The following is a 19,380-nucleotide window of genomic DNA, read 5'->3' as shown; positions in this document are numbered from 1 at the left end:
AGATGACTGTCTGTCGTTGTGCTGCAGATGATAATTGTCCCATCAAACTTTTCTCACCCTCCTCCGCCTCCTCGGTGACTCAGTCTCCCCTTCCTTTTGTTCCCTATTGCTTCTATTGCACTAATAGCAGGTCTGTCTGAGTGTCTGGCTCCAGGTCCCCATAGCGCTGGATGGCCTTCATCACAACCTCCTCCTCCTCACTAACTTACTGGAGCCATTGACTGGAATGGCCTTGAGTGAGACACACTAACAATTAGTAACCTGTGTTGAACTGCCATGTGTACACATGCTCTCACGCTGAGGGGCACAGCATCATTAAGTGTGTTTCACTCCTCACCAAACCATACATGCACAAACACTCTCTAACACACACTAATATTAGCACACACTTGTTCAGCATAGCGCACACATTCCCAGTTGTCGGAGCATCTGTGTTGAGATGAAGCTAATGAGCGGTGCCTGGCTCAGACGGGAAATGAGCCAGAGGGATCTAGGCCGCGTTGCCGTAGAGACGACTTCCCATGATCCTCCATTGTGCAGAGAACTGCTGGGTTCCTGTTTAATTCACAGTGACAGGTTTTCCTCTAGCGCCCCCTCTGACCTCAAAGGGGTGCTACCCCCCCTCCTCTCAACTGTCTTAGGGGCAGGTTCATGCTATGCATATTTCATAGGTTCCGAGAGGCAGCCACACTATACAGTCTTAGGAATGGAGCTCAACATGAGGGAATGACATAGATAAACACACACACACACACACACACCTTACTAAAAAACCCATTGACTCATGTTTAATCCAGGGAAACCCAAACAAACATGCTCGCTCACTGGACTCATCCTTATTCCCATGTAACCAGACAGCGTGTAGAGTTACTGTGTGCTGCAACCACTGCTTACATATCATCACATAAATAACAATTAACCCTTGTTGTCATTCAGTGTAAACTCTTAAGTATTTGTATAGTCAACACACACAGCAGGGTGAAGGGGAATCCCCACAAGGTACACTGCGCCTGCACTTTGTCACGCTGACTGCATCAGATAAAGCAAATAAAGGCTGATACCAAATTTCTGCCTATAACAAAACAGGTCATCACAGTTGGAATTATTGAAAGAGGGGATGAAATACCTCAGTACATCATGGGATACATATATACTTGTCTACCTTGGACAAACCTTGACAAATGGTATTATGTTTCCCTTTTTTTGAAAAACGATTTGACATTTCCTGACATGCTATGTGTATTATAAATGTCCCCGTGTGCTGGGTCACTTCCTGGATGGGGAAGCCACGCAGCTCACCTCATTCCTCCCTGCACCGTGCTGCATTCAGGGGACAGCTGTCACCATCTGTTTTCTGAATTTGTTCTCTTGTTAATCCGTCAGTCAGACTCCATCGATCGGGTTTTACATTAAACCAATATTCAAGAACTTGATTGACTGAGAAGTGAATACGATAACTAAAATAGAAACATGTTCCCTTCTTCCCGTGTTTATGGGCTACTCTGACAGCAGAGTAGTCGTTTTAACAGAGTTATTCCATGGGCTGTCCATTAAACGTCCATAAAAATCAGTGTAAAGGCCCAGCTCGCTCTTGTGAGTGTAAAAGAGTGGAATGCTGATGTAAGCTGACCCAGTGATGCGGTCGCTCCCTGCTCCGTCTCTCTGTTCCTGACTCACTGGGCTGTTGTACCCATTAGCATTGTCGTCGTGTGTCCTGCGAGGACACATGACAGGACAACCACTTAACTCAATTTTCCTCCTGTCCTTCTCCTCAGTTATTTCTCTTGTCCTCATGCGCTCCGTCCCTCCTCCCACTGACAGTCGCCTCTGTTTTTGTTTCTCTGCAGGGCTGGAAAGCGGTGGCGTGACCCTGAAGGAGCCCAACTCCGAAGGAGAGATCGAGAGCTCTGTGTTGGTCTCGTTGCGCTGCCATATCGATGGACACCCACGGTGAGTCTCCTCCCTCTCTCACCTTGAGTTCAGAGTTCACAGGGTTAAGGATCATGGTGAAGACTGTACTGTAAAGTGATTCCTCTGTGCTTGTTAGCATCTCTCATCCCCTTTTGTTCTCATGCCCTTTGCATCTCATCTTCTTTTGCTCCATCAGTCATCGTGTTTCAAGATTTTGTACCTGAACCTCTCTCACGCCTGACCTCTCTTATTGTCCTCTGCCTCTCAGGCCAACCTGCCAGTGGTTTAAAGACGGCGTGAAGCAAACGGAAAAGAGCCACCAGATCAACAACAAGGAGAGGACGCTCACCGTCAAGAGCGCCAGTCCAGACGACAACGGCCTGTACTACTGCTGTGCCAAGAATGCAGCCGGACACGTCTGCAGCAACAGCAACTTCACTCTCAACATCATAGGTGTGTGAGTCTTGGTTGATTTCACTCACTTGAGTTGTTTTAAGACATGACCTCTGGAGGATGTCCGCATAATTGGGTCTGAGCTTTCTCCGGTGGTTGCCTTTCACACATGAACAATGCAGCAGGAAATTTTCTGCTCAGACACATTAACAAAAATAAATCTCTGGAGCATTCAGATGATGGATGGTGCAATGTTTTAGTCTTGACATCTTTGTCTGTGTCATTCATAATTGGCAATGCTTTTACATCCTGAGATATTTGTGTTGTTTGTTTCTGTTTTTCATTTCTGCATGAGATGCATGTTAGAAATGTCTATCAAAATGCCCACTCTTGTGTTGAATCCTTCAGAGAATCTCTTGTTCTCACATGAGCTAATTTGGACAAGTGTGTAATCAGTTTTTTTTTTTTTTAAACGGCAAGTAACCATTTGCTTATATATCATTTCTGTCAAATTAAATAATAAATAAATAAAACAGTTTATTAATATAATAAAGAATTTGATATTTTGAGCTTTCCACATTTCCTCACCTGCCCGGAAACGTGTTGAAAGGAGGGGATGTAAGGACTATAAGTGGGGAGAGCGAGAGCAGGAAGACAAAGTGATAGAGTTCCTAATGAGATTACCAGTGTAATGTGTTAGTGTTTTCCTCCTCTGCCACCCACACAGACAAGTTACAACATCATAAACATCTACGCAGCAAACGGTAACATCAGCTCCCTCAGTAGCAGTGTCATTGTGCTGATTTGTCTCTGTTACTTAAGCTTTCACAGACGTGTTAGGAGACATATTTGTTTTTCCTGCAGGCTCTTGAAACGGCTTCTGCTGTTTACTCTGCGTGTGTGTGTGAGAGCCCCTGCGTATTATCCCCTCAGCACACCACACACAGCAAGTACAGTATATACAGCAGCACATCTGTGCAAGAAACCTGATGCCCTGTTCTACTCTAATTAGCCACCTGCAGCACACACACACTCACAGACACGCTAGGTTAGCACCTGGGTGGAGGAAGAATGGGTGATTGTTGAGTTTCCAGTTACCATGTTGCCACCCTCCACTTTTCTATAGGTCCTCACCTGGAGGACAGGCTGACAGATTTAGACAGCTCTTCAATGCACGGTCACAGCTCTTTAAGTTGAGGCCTTCCCATCAACTTCCTGGGTGGGCCAGGTGTGCTCCAAGTGCACGCTTTTCTTTTCCCTCACCAACCATCGCCAACGTCCTAATACTGCTACTGGCTCCATCCCTCCATTAGCCGTGCAGATTTGAAATACTCACACGCATAAAGCTGGATTAGGGGTATTTTCGTGTTCTCGTTCCTTTATTGAGCTCAACGCCCTTCAGCTTTGTATTTTGAGTACAACAATGTCTTGAAATCTGTGCGGTAATTACTACCCATTTGGTTGGGCTGTACCAAATCTCTGGTCTAAGCAGGTCAGAGCAGCCTATTCCACTTTAAACAAAGGGGGGATTTGACAGAGTAGAAGGAATGTGAATACTATGCAGAAGAATTTTCTCACAAAAATTGGTGAAACTCCATTGCAAAAATTGACCCCAGTTCCTCGGAGAAACTTGACTTAATCTCGAGGAGAGAGAGATGATCTCCTGTGTGTGATTCTACGACCCAGGAGGTAAAAGGGAAAGAGATAATAGGTCCTGATAAGCTGAAGGGTCCGGTCACTGACCTCATTAAGTTTCTCCGGGGCCCCTGAGGTGTTGACACACACCGCCACCTGAAGACTGCCTGCTCACCGGGCCTGCGCTGCTGTTGGCAGGTTTTAATAAAGGCCCAGAGTAAATGTGTGCAATGCATGAGTATCCACGCAGATGCAACTTGATGGTCTGATAACGCCTGCAGATGTAATAATGCACATGTTTGTCTACCTCTCTAACAGATAAAAGTTTTCCACGCCCAGTGGTGATCCCGGAGGACCAAGTGGTGTTGAAGAACGAGGAGGCCATGTTCCACTGCCAGTTCACTGCCGTGCCGGCCCCCACTTTGGAGTGGTACCACGAAAACGAGCCGCTGGTGAACAAATCTCGGTACGTTCAGAGATGAAGCCTCCTCCTATTTCTCATTCTGCATCAGACTGCCCCAGTTCTTTCTCTCACTCCATTTTCTCGGACTCCCGTCTCCCATCAAGTCCCTCTCATCCTGCCTCCGCTCCATTCCCTCTCCGCACTGACCATTATATAAGTTCAGCTTCGGGTACTGCTTTGAACCCAATGAGGAGGAACATCAGGCTCTCTGCTCTGTGTGGTTTTTCAACTCGAGTTTAAGACGAATTGCACGTTAAGGAATGTTATTACTGGAGCAGAGCACTGTAAAGTTTCTGTGCGGTCGACTATACATCACTGGAGCGCAGACTTTCTCTGCAGCCTATCACAGACGCCTCTGCAGCTCTCCAGTGTTCACGCACGGAGTGGAAAAAGCCCTGCAGCTACAGTCGGCTTACCGGGCGCGTACCCTGTAAACACATAAGCACCAGATAATAACCAATTTCTATACTTCTATACATTGGGCCAAGCTCACCCTCAGGGTTCGTAGCACCTCACACGTATACATAGTCACACTCCACAATGAAAGTGAGGGCCTATTTCTTAGATTGTGAATTGATTATTGTGATTACAGAGCGAGCGAGGCGAAGGATTCCAATACCAATAGTTAGTCACTTGTGTAATGAGGCTGTCAGAGGTGGGTTTGTTTCACCAAGGCAGTGATGAAGGCACTTGGAGTGGGATGAATTATAAGCATGATATAAAAACACCCACCACTCAGGCTTCTGTGATGGTTTTCTGTGCGATTGGAGCTGATTACACAGGCAGAGGAATGTCATATCATCTGTTATGCACCTGCACTGTTCAGACCCTCCCTCCTCCAGATTATATGTGAATATTATCGTAGACGGATAAACTCTGCCCCACGGCTCAAAACAACTCTGGAGGCCAAAAATTAGAAAATTCCTCTTGGTGGTTATTTTAAACGGTGCCCTAAGAAGTATGCTCTGCTGGAAACATACACAAGCTCCCAAAGTTGATTTCCGTCCTTCTATTTGACAGAGAAGGAAAATAGATGACACAGAAATATCATCTTTCCTCATAGAATCCACAACAGAGACATTTAGCTGCTTTTTGAAAATCTTCTCACGAATTACACAGCTGACAAACTGCATCCAACAGTACCTTTTAGTATTCCTCTCTGCTTTACATATTTACCTCTCCCATAAGCTTTCTTATGGGATATAATAATGATGAGCTGTTGGTTTGTCCGGCCTGTAAAGCTGTTTACTCCTTATCTGTCATCCCTGGAGCTGGCTTAAGGTCAGTCTTTAATTATTGCACATCCTGTCCATCTCTGCTGGCACGGATGCTCTCCTCAGCCTGACAGAGGTCGGCCCTCGGGATGAGCCTCTTAAAATCCAGGACTATTTTTTTTACCATTAACCGTGTAGGACAGATTATTTTGTGTTCTGTAGACAATTACTTATAATTTAGTTAAGACAACTTAGAGCAGCAGAATTCTGATAGCATCCGGTAATATGCCAAGAACCCTCCAAAAAATACTGGTACTTATTTATTGTTCTGCTTGGCAGAGGGTCTTCAGCTGGTGTTCCATCAGACCTAAACAAATGCCAAGGGTTGTTTGGATCAGAGTAGCTCTTTTGCACATGTTGTATGCTTCTATATCTGATCTCCTGTCGTTATGCAAGAGCTGGTCTCTCAGTTTGAGAGCAGGACTTTTTGATTTCACGTTCATGGGTTATGCTCACACTCAAAATGCCCCCCGCTTGTGCTTGGATTTGCTCTGCTTGTGATCAAACTGTGTGCTTGCACTCAGACATTTTGTTGCTTGGACAGATTTCCTGCGCTCTAGGTTCTTCTCACGCAGCGTTCTGTGCACGTGTTGAACGTCTGCTCTCAGTTTTCATCTTGGATTCTTTTATGCAATAAGTCTTTCAAACTTCCCCAACCAATAGAAAGCCAGGTGTATTGTTGATAACATAAAATGTCCCGCCCTTGTTGTGGGTTCATTAGCTTTACAATAAGAGGTTCGTGCCCTCCCGCCTTCTCCTGCTTTTTTATTACTCAAGCTTCTTCTTTTGGATGAAAGCTTTACAAAATTTGAACTTGTGATGTGAATATAAATAGCATGTGACTCATATTGTTTGTTGTTCAGTGGTTCAGATTTCTAAACTGTTTGATCTGTTCCCTCTCCACAGAGTCGTTCTCCTGTCCAATGGCACTGTGCTGTTCACACAGGTCAAGCCCAGGAACACAGGGACCTACAAATGTGTCGGCCGCGGCATCAGCGGGTCCCTAGTTCCTTTGGAGGCCTCTCTCCTCATAGCTGGTACGTACACACACACCCACACACAGCTGTGGTGGTGTAATCTGAGTGTGACAGGGGCATTGGGGTTACATATTACATACTCATGCCATATCATTCTGCTTCCCCCCCTTCTTCCTCTCCTGGTTCTTTCACTTAGAGCCAGATCTCTCCGATGATAATCACATCCTCTTATTGACATCCGCCCCAGCTGTATCCATCTCACACACACACACACACACTGCTGGAGTGTGCTGGAGCCTACATCTCCTCCATACGATTTCCTGCATTAGTCCAGCTGTTTGCCAAGGATGTTTAGTCCAACAAGCTTCCCCCAAAGTGTAACAGTACCTGGCTGAACAAGCAGCAAAGTAACATGAGGTAACATCCCATTAGGACTCAAATAAGCAAACAAGCAGCGTCAGTATGAGGTTGGTTAATGTCATTTGAGCTGCCCCATTGATTCCAACACTAGTTGAAATTTTGCTTGCATTGTCATGTGTAATAAATCGCTCTAAACTGAATTAAAACCTTCAGAAGTAACAAATACTGCAGTACATACCTCCATCAAGGCCAAACAGTCCCCTTAAATCCAATTATTACATGATGTTAAAGAAAGTGAGGAAAAGTGATACTGCATCCGGCTCCACAACAATATTTAATCGGTTCATCCTTGACCACATTCTACAACCAAGTGTCAAGGTTGTCTTTGCTGTAGTTTTTTGCATAATCTTGCTTACAAACAAACAAACCAACCAACAATAAAACCTCTTCTGCAGAGGAAATACCTCTGTGGTTGTCCCTATATGTCAGATTCTGATAAACGCAGGCAAAAACAATGTAGTGCACAAGTCCAGATGCAGTAGAGCTGTTTTAATATTATACATAACAGTGGCTCCTCTCCTCTCCTCTACTACCCTGACTCCGAAAAGACCCACTCAGCAGCTTTTAAATGGCTGCTTGAGCTTAAAGCAAGAACAAGCTGTAGTATCTTCTCATCTTACTAATCAGCCAGCATTTTGCAATGCAAGTGCATGCAAGTCAAATATTTTGGATAAGCTCAGGGCTGGAATTTCTATGCGTTTCAGTGTCCCAAACACTTTTATTCCCCTCACACAGCCCCTTTCCCCCCCAGGCTTTTGGATTAATGAGGTACAACTGTATCGGCAGTTTTAACCCAGTGAACCACAGCTCCATTTAAATACCTTAATTCACTTAATCTGATGGTAATCCCCGCAGGCATTATAGGGGGATTGTGTCACAGCAGAATTCAGCATTTAGGGACAAGTTTAAACAGTCACTCCATCATTGCACCACTTCATTCATTGAGCTGACCCCCCCCCCCCCCCAACCCCACCCTCACCAGCTCAATTTCGCTTTCATCTGCTGAGAAATGTGTGTTTTTTCCTGTTGCCCGTAATTGATTTAGATCTTAGACTCAAAGAAGGTCAGAGCCACTGACCAGCTTTCAGAGCTATGTCGGCCAATACAGTATTAATGACTTCCATTTGAGACACACACACACACACACACACACACACACACACAGTATTAGTCCTCACTGTAGTGGGAGGTCTTCTGTTTCTTTGGACTACAGATCACATTCCACTTTCTGTATAAGGGCTGACAGTTTTGATATGACCCGCCTCACAAAGGCCCTTGTTAATTCCCATACCAAGAACAACCTATATACTCAGTTCTCCTACTGTGCGCTTTGTTCTCTAATTATTTTGGTCTGTGCTACACATCAGAGGACTTTTTCTAACTAGACAGGAAATCCGTTTCCAGAGCTGTGAGTTGGAATTAGTTTAATGCGTCACTGGCTCCAGGGAAGTTTGATGATTATCAGGGATATAAATGTAAATCAATTGGACCATTTGAATCACTTCTTCATGCTCTTGTTCTTTCTTCTCTCCATTACAGAGATAGACGACATGGTGGCCAAGATGTCAAAGGTTTTCACAGCGGACACCCTGCAGAGGGTGGCCTGTCGCGCCCCCCGCGGCAAACCTGAGCCCGAGGTGTGGTGGGAGAGAGAAGGTCAGCGAGTCCCGACAGCGGGCCGGGTGCACCAGGACGGACTGGATCTGGTCTTCACTCCTACAGAGGAGGGCGACTCGGGCACGTACACCTGCGTGGCCCAGAACAAGGCGGGACGCAGAACCCAGGAGGTCACCTTCACCGTGGCCAGTGAGTCACACACAGTTCATTCTGATGCGCTTCAACAATTTGACACATTAAGTTTGGTTTACAGGCAGAAATTGTTCTGTAATGTTATATAAAGTAAAAATGTATAACCGGAATTTTATATTGTGTCTAATCAAATTGGATTATGGTAAATATAGGAATGTATTTGTATGTTTACCCTTATAACAGATTCAAATTCAAGAAATCTTAAACTGTTTTTAAAACTAAGTATCGTAATGTTATTTTATAATCATACAAAATCTAATGAAATTACTTAAATAAATAATTAGTGGTCAGTTTTTAATGTCAGCTAATTTATAAAAACATAGATGCAACAGTTTATTCTTTGCAGGGCACACATATTTTATTATAAATAATGCATCACGTATTAAGATCCCACTTTTTTGTATGTTTATCCCCCTGAGCAATCCCCTGAGCAATCCTGAAATAGTGGGATTCTACTGTTTTTCCCATTAGAACTTAAAAGAAGAAGGTTAACTTATAGATCATTGAAAAACTAAAATAAATAGCAAGGATTATTAATGGTGTTCTGTGTTTGTGTGTCCACAGCTGCTCCAGTTTGGGTGACAAGGCCTCAGGACAGCCAGTTAGAGGAAGGTAAACCAGGGTACCTTCACTGCCATGCTCAGGCCAACCCTCAACCTGAGGTCATCTGGCTCCGCAACAACATCTTGATCACACCTGAGGTGAATTAACACACCCACTCACACAGACACAGATATTAGTCTCTTTTTCTGACATTAAAAACTTGAATAAAGCTTTGTTTTTGTGCTATAAGAGAATCTCGTGTGCTTCCTCCCTCAGGACTCTCGTTTCAAGCTGTTCCCTAACGGCAGCCTCAGGATCAACAATGTGGAGGTGTACGACGGACTGATGTACGGCTGCGAAACCAAGACCGCAGGCGGCCGACTGAATGGGCAGGCTAGAGTTCTGGTGCTTGGTAAGCTGCAGGGGGAATCACTCAGTCCATCAGTATGTAAAGTAGATTATGCTTTCTAAACTGATCCTCAGACTGATGGAATTATAATCTCCAATGAATGAAATCATTTTTGGGCGTAATGAGTAATACGGTGCTGAGAGAAGATTGTAAAACAAATGCTGTCATGCCTGTTGGTGTGTGCGTTTGTGTATAAGTGTGTGCTCACTAAAATATGCATGTCCACGTTGTGTCTCCAGCGGACACCCACAGAGGTGTAAAATGTGACTCATGTGCGGCAGCTTTATTCTAACCTCTACTTTTTCCAGGTGATAAATTCCAACTGCTGCTACACAATGAATGATAGATGGCCTTACGTGGGCCTGCTTTGTCTGCCCAATGCCTGTTTGTATGATCTCAGCTCCAGATAGACCTCGCCTGTTAAACTTATCAGATCTGCGTGCACATGTGCGCCTGTTGCCCTGTTTGCCCGAATGTGTCTGAACACGATTTGCATCAGATTAGTGTCATTTCACCTGCAGTGTGAGTTGCACAAAAGAGGCTTTGACATCCCCCCCCCCCCCCCCTCGTGTTTACCACGTGTGTAATGTGTGTGTGTGGTGTCTTGACTTGTGTTTCAGAGAAGCTTAAGTTCACCCCAACCCCCCAACCTTCTCAGTGCCTGGAGCTGGATAACGAGATCAGCATCCAGTGCTCGGCTAAAGGCAGAGAGATCCCCACCATTCGCTGGACCAAAGCAGGTGTGTACGCCGCCACTGGCTTAACCTCAGCTCACGCTATCTTAAAGAAGATGAGGACTGACTGCTCCTGAAGAGAATATGTCATCAAAAAAGCAGAAGCACTCTTCATTCCATTAATGCTTATGATGACTGACGGTGTTTACACAAGAATATGTAGGAGCCTGTTTGGAAGATTCATCATCATGCATCAATTCATACCTTTGTTGGCCATGATGGACTCGGTTTAACCACTTCACTTCGCCATGCAGGGCCAGACCCAGCACCTCTAACTCCCCCCTTGTCCCCTATGTCTGTCTCTCTGTCTCCCTCTGCAGACGGAGGTGAGCTGCCGCCTCGCGTGGAGCAGAGGAACGGCCAGCTCCACTTCACCAAAGTCACGAGGAGCGACGCCGGCAACTACACCTGCATCGCCTCCAACAGCCTCCAAGGGGAGATCAGAGCCTTGGTGACGCTCACTGTGGCCGGTAAGCATCTCACTCATCATCCTGGAAGCAGGGGATTATGAATGAGAGGGGTGACCTTACCATATTAGTCATCAGCCCCACATCACAAGCGCTTGCGGTTTTCTGTACTTCTAAGGGTGGTTTACAAGGAGACACTCATTGGTTATCATCACACAGCAGCTTTTACTGTGTGGCCTTTTTACAGTCCGAGTAATGAATTGGCTTCTGGGCTGTAGTGTAACTGAGAAGACGTTAACCACAGTCACCACAGGCTGTAAATGGTTTGTGTGGCCCAGTTGTGGCTTGAATGTTGTGTTAATGAGCTTTATTGTGTGTCCATGTGTTTCTTGTGCACAAATAGTGTACATTCGCTTTAAGTTGGAGCCAGAGAACACAACGGTGTACCAGGGTCACACTGCCATTCTGCACTGTCAAGTCACCGGCGACCCCGAGCCTCACATCCACTGGATGGTTAAAGACAAGACACTGGACATCAGCAAGAACAGGAGGTAAATGAGACGCTTCTATACAGGGCTGAGGATCACGGCTCTTTATTACTATGCATTCATTATTTGTGTTTATATAATATTAAACAGCTGATTACAATGGGACTCATACCAGAACATCTCATCCAACTCATTGGTTCCTAAGTTAAATGTAAAAAAATAAATAAAAACACACTGCTATGATATACTTACAGTACATACATCTAAATCATTTTACTTTAACATTACGTGGATAAATACCAAATTATGACGATATAAAATATGTGCACATATATATTCATACATACAGATTAGTTAGTACCCAGAAATAACCCAAGATGAGCATATCAGTGTGGTGTAATCCAATAAACATTTTAAATAGACGTCATTTGGAATTTTACATATTTTCCCAACCTCCTTTTAAATCTCCTCACCGCTCTCTTTCCCCTCCACGCTCCCCTCAGCTCGTACTTTCACAGAGCTCCTTTCTTTTACAGAGCGGCTCAGCTGACACCACTAATACAATCTTATAATTTTATCTCAGTCTTTTAATGTCACGTCTTATTCTGCTGCATTTGTTCTGTTCTTTCCTCTTTCATTTTTCTGGATCAAACAAGCCCACACAGTGAGTGCAGCAGACGTCCTTATGCAACAGATGTACTGTTGTTGATTGTGTCAATGATCAAATCTCACAAACAGTCATCTGTATAAGAACAGGTTGCATTCATCAGGCTGAAAGAACTGATTCATGACAACTTTGTGCAGTGGATTGTGGATGTTTGTTTGTTCTTGCCTCTTTCTACTGTTTGCGTCTTGTTGGCTATAGGCCTGTGTGGACGTCCACACCTCCACCCTCACCTCTCACGTTCCTCCTTGCTTCTTCCTGCCAGGTTCCAGAAGATGTCCAACGGCTCCTTGGTGATCAGAGATGTCACTACAGACGACACGGGCAGATACACATGTGTGGCTGGAAACAGCTGCAGCATCAAAGACCGTGTGGCTCAGCTTTATGTCGTGGGTGAGTTTATCACACACACAAACGCTGCACACATGGGGCATGAGCCACGATCAGAAGTACAGGATGAAAGCATTAATTAAACCCACGCCCTCTGCCCGTCATTCAACTCGACAGGTTAATAACCTCGTCTACGTCTCTGACGCCACGACTGTCACTGATGTGATGGGATTGGGCAAACGTTAGATCTAATAACGCTTCATCCTTCTTTTGTGCCGACTGAAAATTATTGTCACACACTTGCACTCGTGTCCCATATCAACTCATTTTGTCCCAAAGTTGGAGACAATTAAATTTAGATGTTTGTCGTAGCTTGTGAGGATCACAGAGAGACACAGCACTGTGTAAACAGGGCAACTCAAAGAATACTTGTTAAAGGAAGTTTTTATATAGAATTTTGGTTTTATCTGTTTTAACATTGAATGCAAGGGTCATATTCAATAAAGATACAGGCTTATTCTTTGCTATAATAGGTTAGGATGGGTTAGATTTTGCATCTGTAACACAGAAAACCAGAGATTTTTTCAAATGTATTTGCAGCCACTTCTTCAAATACCTGTTATTGCAGAAACCTAAATGTTTTTTGCTTTACCGACTATTTATTTATTATACATATTAATTATGTTTATAGGCTAAAAAACATTTCCTTGTTCGCAAGAGATGCACATTTACAAGACAGCAGGAAACCACTGAAATGGCATATTAAATTGAATTATGGGAAATGTACATTTTTTTACTTATAGAAGAGATAAAAAATGTCAACCTCTATATCTTTGCTTTTTGTTTTGAGCATACTTTTTTTATTCTATAGGTATCCTAATGTTATTTGATTACAATAATAAATCACTTCAAACATAAAACAGTGGTTGGTTGTCAGTTTTCACATTCAGCTAATGGATCAACACATACAGCACTTACAGAGAGCAGGGAGATTTTTTTATGATCATAATATAAGACACCCTACTAAAACAACAAAGTGCTTTTGTTGAAAGATGTAACAACATTTTCTGTTCATTAAAGACTGCAGCCTGTGATGGTCAAAGTAACACATCCTGTGCATTTTCAGAGCACTTTAGTTATTAATAATAATAATATTTACTGCCTGTGTCCAGCAGAAAAACCAGTGCATTCCAATGGTGAAGATGAGGACAGGGCTCCTTACAAGATGATCCAAACCATCGGCCTGTCAGTGGGAGCGGCTGTGGCCTACATCATCGTCGTGCTGGGTCTCATGTTCTACTGCAAAAAGAGACGCAACGCCAAGAGAATGGAGAAAGGCCAGGACGGAGAGGAGCCGGAGATGGAGTGTCTCAATGGTATGACTGTTAGATTCAGTCCGTTAAGAACGTAGATGTAATAGTGCGGAGACGGGAGTAAAATCACAGGTTAACATGGTCGTTCATTTTCCATCAACTCCCCTAAAAGTATTGGTGGAGAGTTTTAGACATTTGCTGCCATCTTGTGTTCATTCTGGTTATTGCTCTTATCATTTAACATGCAGTTCAGATTCATTTGTTAAGACGGAAGTTGTCTATTGCTCTCTACACACCATACACACCAATATGGGTAACTGTGATTAATCACGATTTATTGTCATTTCTAAATGCCAGAAAAATCCCACTTTTCTATTTATATTGTTGTGGGAACGGAAAGATAAATGACAGAAGGTGTATATATACATTTAACATTAGTTTTTTTATTGCTGATAAGTCCAAATGATAGAATGAAAAATTAAATTAAACATACCACTCCATAATTATATGTAGCTGTTTCTTTGCTATGCCTCTGAGAAACATAGGATGATGTTATTAAGAATTTTTGCTTTTTTTTATCAAACTTAATGATTACCTTTACCTATTCCTAAACAATATCCTTTGCTCTTTTCTTTTAAGCAAATATAGGATGGTTGAATAAAACTTCTGTCTTTTTTTAATCAGACAAACAACCAAATCCTTTACACAATTAAATGGGAAATTCTGCACATGCATTAATGCGCGTTAATTCCACAAATCAATTACCCTGCGTTAATGCATTCATTTTGAAAGCCCTAATATGCATACATTACATGTACATCATTTTGACTATGTTGGTGTACATTGATCAAACTTCTCACTACCTCGAAACATTACAACTATATATAAATGTGTATATTTTCTAAAAGAAACATTTTTTAGCCAATGATGAATCTATATATTTTGCTCTTTTGTCGACAATAATGTTTGTGACCCTGTGTGCTGTGTTTGTCAGGAGGTGCTGTCCAACAGAACGGCCACACCACGGCTGAGATCCAGGAAGAGGTGGCACTCACCAACATGGGTACCGTGGCCACCACAGAGAAACGGCACAGCCACGTCAACAACGACAAGCTCCACTTCCCTCGAGCAAACTTACAGACCATCACTACTCTAGGTAGACTCCTGTAACCAACTCAGTTTCTATAGAATAACCTTCTGATCTTAAAGCTGCAGCATAATCAATGTCGTTATCAAACATGATCTGCTCTCACATTTGCTTCCTGGCGTGTGAACGTTTCCTCAGGAAAAGGGGAGTTTGGTGAGGTGCTGCTCTCCAAAGCTAAGGGCATCGAGGAGAACGAGGAGGAGACGGTGGTGCTGGTGAAGAGTCTGCAGACCAGAGACGAACAGCTGCCGCTCGACTTCCGCCGCGAAGCTGAAATGTTCGCCAAGCTGAGCCACCCCAACGTCGTCCGCCTGCTGGGCCTGTGTCGGGAGGCCGAACCCCACTTCATGATCTTAGAGTACTACGATCTGGTAATTACACAAACAGAAGTACACACAAACAATTTAACTATCTCGATTTAAATATATTTTTATTGTGATTTAATGTTTTCGCTTTTATCAAACAGGGAGACCTGAAGCAGTTCCTGAGAATTTCTAAAAACAAAGATGACAAGATCAAATCTCCCATCAGCACCAAGACCAAAGTAAGTGTTGTGGTTATGATTGACAGCTCCTCCTCCTCCTCCATCCTGCTCCCTTTCTCTGGTATTAATAGTAAGAGATAGAAATATATGTCAGATTGAGCACATAAAGGTTGTTGGAGATGTTTTCGTGCAAGTTGTGCTGATCCTGTTCTTTGTGAGATCATGTTCACATGAAGTCCTATTCATGTATTTTAGAAAATACATGAGATGAGTTCATCCTCTCATCAATGTTAAGTTTGCATAGTAAGTAGTTTAGCAGCTAAACTAGTGACTAAACACAGATGTCAAAAGGTTACTGATTATGACACAATGTCTTCTGTTTAGAAAGAAAATTGAGAAGTAGTGGTTTCAGTGGCTGTTGTGTCAGTTTGTTGGACTGTTGTCATTGTGTGGTTACCAGGCAATGAGAACTTCTGCAAAATAAAGAACTGATTCACAAAAGAAAAACTCTCCGCTGCTGTTGTGTATATAAGTAAAGATTTAAATTGACTGTTGTTTCGTTCTATATTTTGTCTGCTTCTTCTCCAGGTTTCCATCTGTGCCCAGGTGGCTCATGGGATGGAGCATCTGTCCAATCACCGCTTTGTTCACAAAGACCTGGCCGCCCGAAACTGTCTGATCAACAGTCAGCGTCGTGTGAAGGTGTCGTCACTCAGCCTCAGCAAGGACGTGTACAACAGGTTGGTCAGAAAAGAGACATTTAATAGCTATCTTTAATTATTTCTTCATCTCAGTGGATTTCATGGGGCTAATATGAACTGTTTCCATCTCCCTGTTATTTGTCCTGGTGTAAATGTCTGCAGTGAGTACTATCACTACAGACAGGCCTGGATCCCGCTGCGCTGGCTCCCATCTGAGTCGGTGTTCGAGGACGATTTCTCCACCAAGTCTGACGTGTGGGCCTTTGGAGTGTTGATGTGGGAAGTGTTCAGTCACGGGGAAATGCCGTATACCAAACTCGTGGATGACGAGGTGCTGGAGGGTCAGTATGATGCTGCAGCGGCTTATTTTTAGTTCTCTTTCTGATTCAAACAGCGAGACATGGAGCTCTTTCAAGAGAAAAAGAAGAAAGCTTTTAGTTTTGTCATGACACAAAAGTCGTGACCCTCGTGTTAAATGCTTATTTTACACTTGGTATTAATGCTTTGAGGTAAGAGACATTTAAATGTAGAAATAAACTTGTTGGTGCTGTGACATCGTGCTTTGCTCGTATTTACATATTTTACCACCACAGCTCATTTATTTGTTTCTTGTCTGTAATAAACAAACAAACTACAACACCGGAAATATTAGAGACAAACTCTGACCCTTTTAAAATTGTTCTGTGAAAATGCCTGCAAAACTAAACCTGTCCGTCTTTATCCTCACAATAATTCACATCTTTTTTTATTAGAATAAGAAGTAGTAGATTTGCCTGAGATAGATGGCTGACATGTGCTGCCCTCTTTCTCTTTCCCCCGCTGCCCATTTTCTTCATTAACGCCCCAAGTGCAATGCATGATGGTATATAATGCTCAGCTAGTGAACATTGGTTGCACACTACTTTTCTCGATGCGCTGTGGGAAACAATGAGTCCATCCTATATAGGGTTTCAAAAAATCCACTTAACATTTTGACAGCACAACTAAATGTCAAACTACACTTCATAGTGATTAGTAAGTGATTTTGGACACAGAGGCTTTATCTCAAAACGATGAACTTCTAGTTACCGTCCACATGCTTCAGGTTTGGTTTAACCCCCCCTCTCTGTGCTCACAGGTCTGAAGACCGGGAAGCTGAAGCTCCCCATTCCAGACGGGTGTCCCTCCAAAATGTACAAGCTGATGGTGCGCTGCTGGGCACTAAGCCTCAAAGAGCGCCCGTCCTTCACCGACATCGTCCAAGCCCTGGGAGAGCTGCCCTCTGACAGCAAAGTCTGAGACAACTGTCAGCCCACATCCGAGGGGGGGGGGGGGGCTTCTACCAACCTCCTCCCCCCAAAGAGAAAGACAGGAATGCTGGATATTAAAGTCACACATTTCAGGGAAAAGGGTCGAGGAGAAAACACTTTTTTTTAAATATGCATTTCAAAACATGGCTGTGTGCACAAGACTTCTTTGCTATATCAGTGGAAAACGCACACGCACATTTGTGTGAATGGCTTCTCGTGAGCAGTGCCAGGAGTTTACGTTTGCCTTAACCGCAGCATGGATGACCCTCCCCTCCAGTCCCTGTGTGAGGCTCCACTGTGACCCTGTCCTCCTGCTTGCCTGCGGCCCCTCTGTCCCAGAGACACGTCATTTCTCCGAGCTTCACAACCTCAGTGCCTCCACACACACGCACACACACCGAAACTGCGGATTAGGAATCTAATACAAATCATTTTTCTGACGTTTAGGAAAAACCCTTGAAATTTCCGTTCACCACTCTAAGTCCTCGGTCGTTTCTCATGAATCTAGAATAACCTCGAGAAAGGAAAGTGGGATACAATGTGACTATGCTTGGTAAATATTCTGTCAACCACTTAGAAGTGTGTTGAGTGAGACGGTGTCAGCGGATCTGCTCGAACTTAAAATCCAGTCAGCTGCATCCTGAGTCCCTCACCCTAATCCCAGAGGAGACACCCGGCTGCTCTGTCCACCAGGGACCCACCACCACCCTCCAGAGTTTGTCTGTGCGTATGTGTGTGTGTGGACGCGACACTAAACTGTTCCCACGCTACAGTGTATGCTCAAAGTGGAAGCGGAGGTACGAAGGTTTGTCGCCGTGAGGACTCTTGTGGAGATAAATCCTCCATGTTGTGATAATACTTCAGGAACAACAAAAAAAAGAGTTCAAGTTTATAGCCAAGGAATAAACCGGATGGATGAGACTGTGCTAGTGTGGGCTTTGTACGTTTTCACGAGTGTGTTTTGTTTTTGTATTAACCTTCAGGTTTTTATTGGTCACTACCTATGGGTGAGAAAACCCATTATACTACATTAATATCTTTGTGTCGTCGCGGGGCTGCAGCCTATCATTGTGTTTAACCTGCGACATAATTTCCCCAGAGGTCCAATCACAGTTCCCCTCCTGGTCCAAGTAGTTGTGTGCAATGCTGCAAAGTGGACCATCACACCAGGCAACGTGTACATAATATAGAAGCCATGCACTAACTTCACTTAAAGGACTATCCCTCTGTATCTCTATCATGTCGTGTAGAAGGATGTGCAGGTGCCTGTTTATTTATGATGAAGGTCCTGTGTTTGTTTTAACTATGTTTATAATAGAAAGGTACTTTCTCTGATGGTATGTATTCATGCTCACGGTCCATCTCAGTGTGCGTTCAGCTCAACACGCTCACACAAAGTACAAAGGGGGTCAAAAGAGTGACTGCTGGTCACCAGTACTCGTTTTAAGTGCCTGGTAAATGAAGGATTATCTTAACTGTTTCCCTCTTTTTTTTACATTATCTAATCAAATGCAATGGCCTTTGTTTATGAACTTGTTTTTATACGTTGTTTTTAGTGTAATGTTTTGTTTTTATGAATGCTAGGAGCTCACACCTAGACTTTTTTTTTTTTTATCTGCTTCAGCAAAATGTTCACAGTAATCAGATATATACGGAAGTATACATGCTGCTGTCAATAAAGGTTCACAGTGTTTTTACCCATTGTGTTGTGATTCATACTGTGGACGCTTACGCAGCTTCAAGAAGCACATCAGCGTTGGAGGCTTTGTGTTTTCAGTTTGTCCGTTTGTCCCACTTCTCTGAACATATCAAGAACACTTTGAGGGAATTTCTTCAAAGTTGGTTCAAACTTTCAGTTTGAGTCAGAGAGGATTTGAATATATTTGTGGTTCTTGTAGCGGTGGCCTCACAAAGCGTGTCTCAAGTCTGGCTTTAGGGAATTTCTTCAAAATTCGACCAAACCAGACTTGGACTCAACATGAATTGTTA

The 19,380-nt window shown here is 43.6% G+C and overlaps 1 protein-coding gene across 1 annotated transcript in view; it reads left to right on the top strand.

Moving 5' to 3' along the window:
- The window catches only part of ptk7b (protein tyrosine kinase 7b), a 76,302-nt gene extending 57,214 nt beyond the window's left edge, over positions 1-19,088 (top strand). Inside the window, exons 4-21 of the mRNA XM_053436908.1 lie at positions 1,848-1,950; positions 2,180-2,364; positions 4,258-4,405; positions 6,583-6,713; positions 8,613-8,879; positions 9,447-9,583; positions 9,702-9,837; positions 10,455-10,574; positions 10,889-11,038; positions 11,379-11,526; positions 12,393-12,520; positions 13,633-13,833; positions 14,765-14,926; positions 15,056-15,288; positions 15,384-15,461; positions 15,990-16,141; positions 16,265-16,443; positions 17,220-19,088. Coding sequence (XP_053292883.1) covers positions 1,848-1,950; positions 2,180-2,364; positions 4,258-4,405; positions 6,583-6,713; positions 8,613-8,879; positions 9,447-9,583; positions 9,702-9,837; positions 10,455-10,574; positions 10,889-11,038; positions 11,379-11,526; positions 12,393-12,520; positions 13,633-13,833; positions 14,765-14,926; positions 15,056-15,288; positions 15,384-15,461; positions 15,990-16,141; positions 16,265-16,443; positions 17,220-17,380 — 2,819 coding nt within the window. The 3' untranslated portion in view covers positions 17,381-19,088. The remainder of the gene's footprint in view (positions 1-1,847; positions 1,951-2,179; positions 2,365-4,257; positions 4,406-6,582; positions 6,714-8,612; positions 8,880-9,446; positions 9,584-9,701; positions 9,838-10,454; positions 10,575-10,888; positions 11,039-11,378; positions 11,527-12,392; positions 12,521-13,632; positions 13,834-14,764; positions 14,927-15,055; positions 15,289-15,383; positions 15,462-15,989; positions 16,142-16,264; positions 16,444-17,219) is intronic.
- The last annotated feature ends 292 nt before the right edge of the window (positions 19,089-19,380 follow it).

This window comes from Pleuronectes platessa, chromosome 12, assembly GCF_947347685.1.
Source record: "Pleuronectes platessa chromosome 12, fPlePla1.1, whole genome shotgun sequence".
Classification (NCBI taxonomy): Eukaryota; Metazoa; Chordata; class Actinopteri; order Pleuronectiformes; family Pleuronectidae; genus Pleuronectes; species Pleuronectes platessa.
Note: the sequence above shows the minus strand (reverse complement) of the source record. Positions and strands in the feature narration are given on the sequence as shown.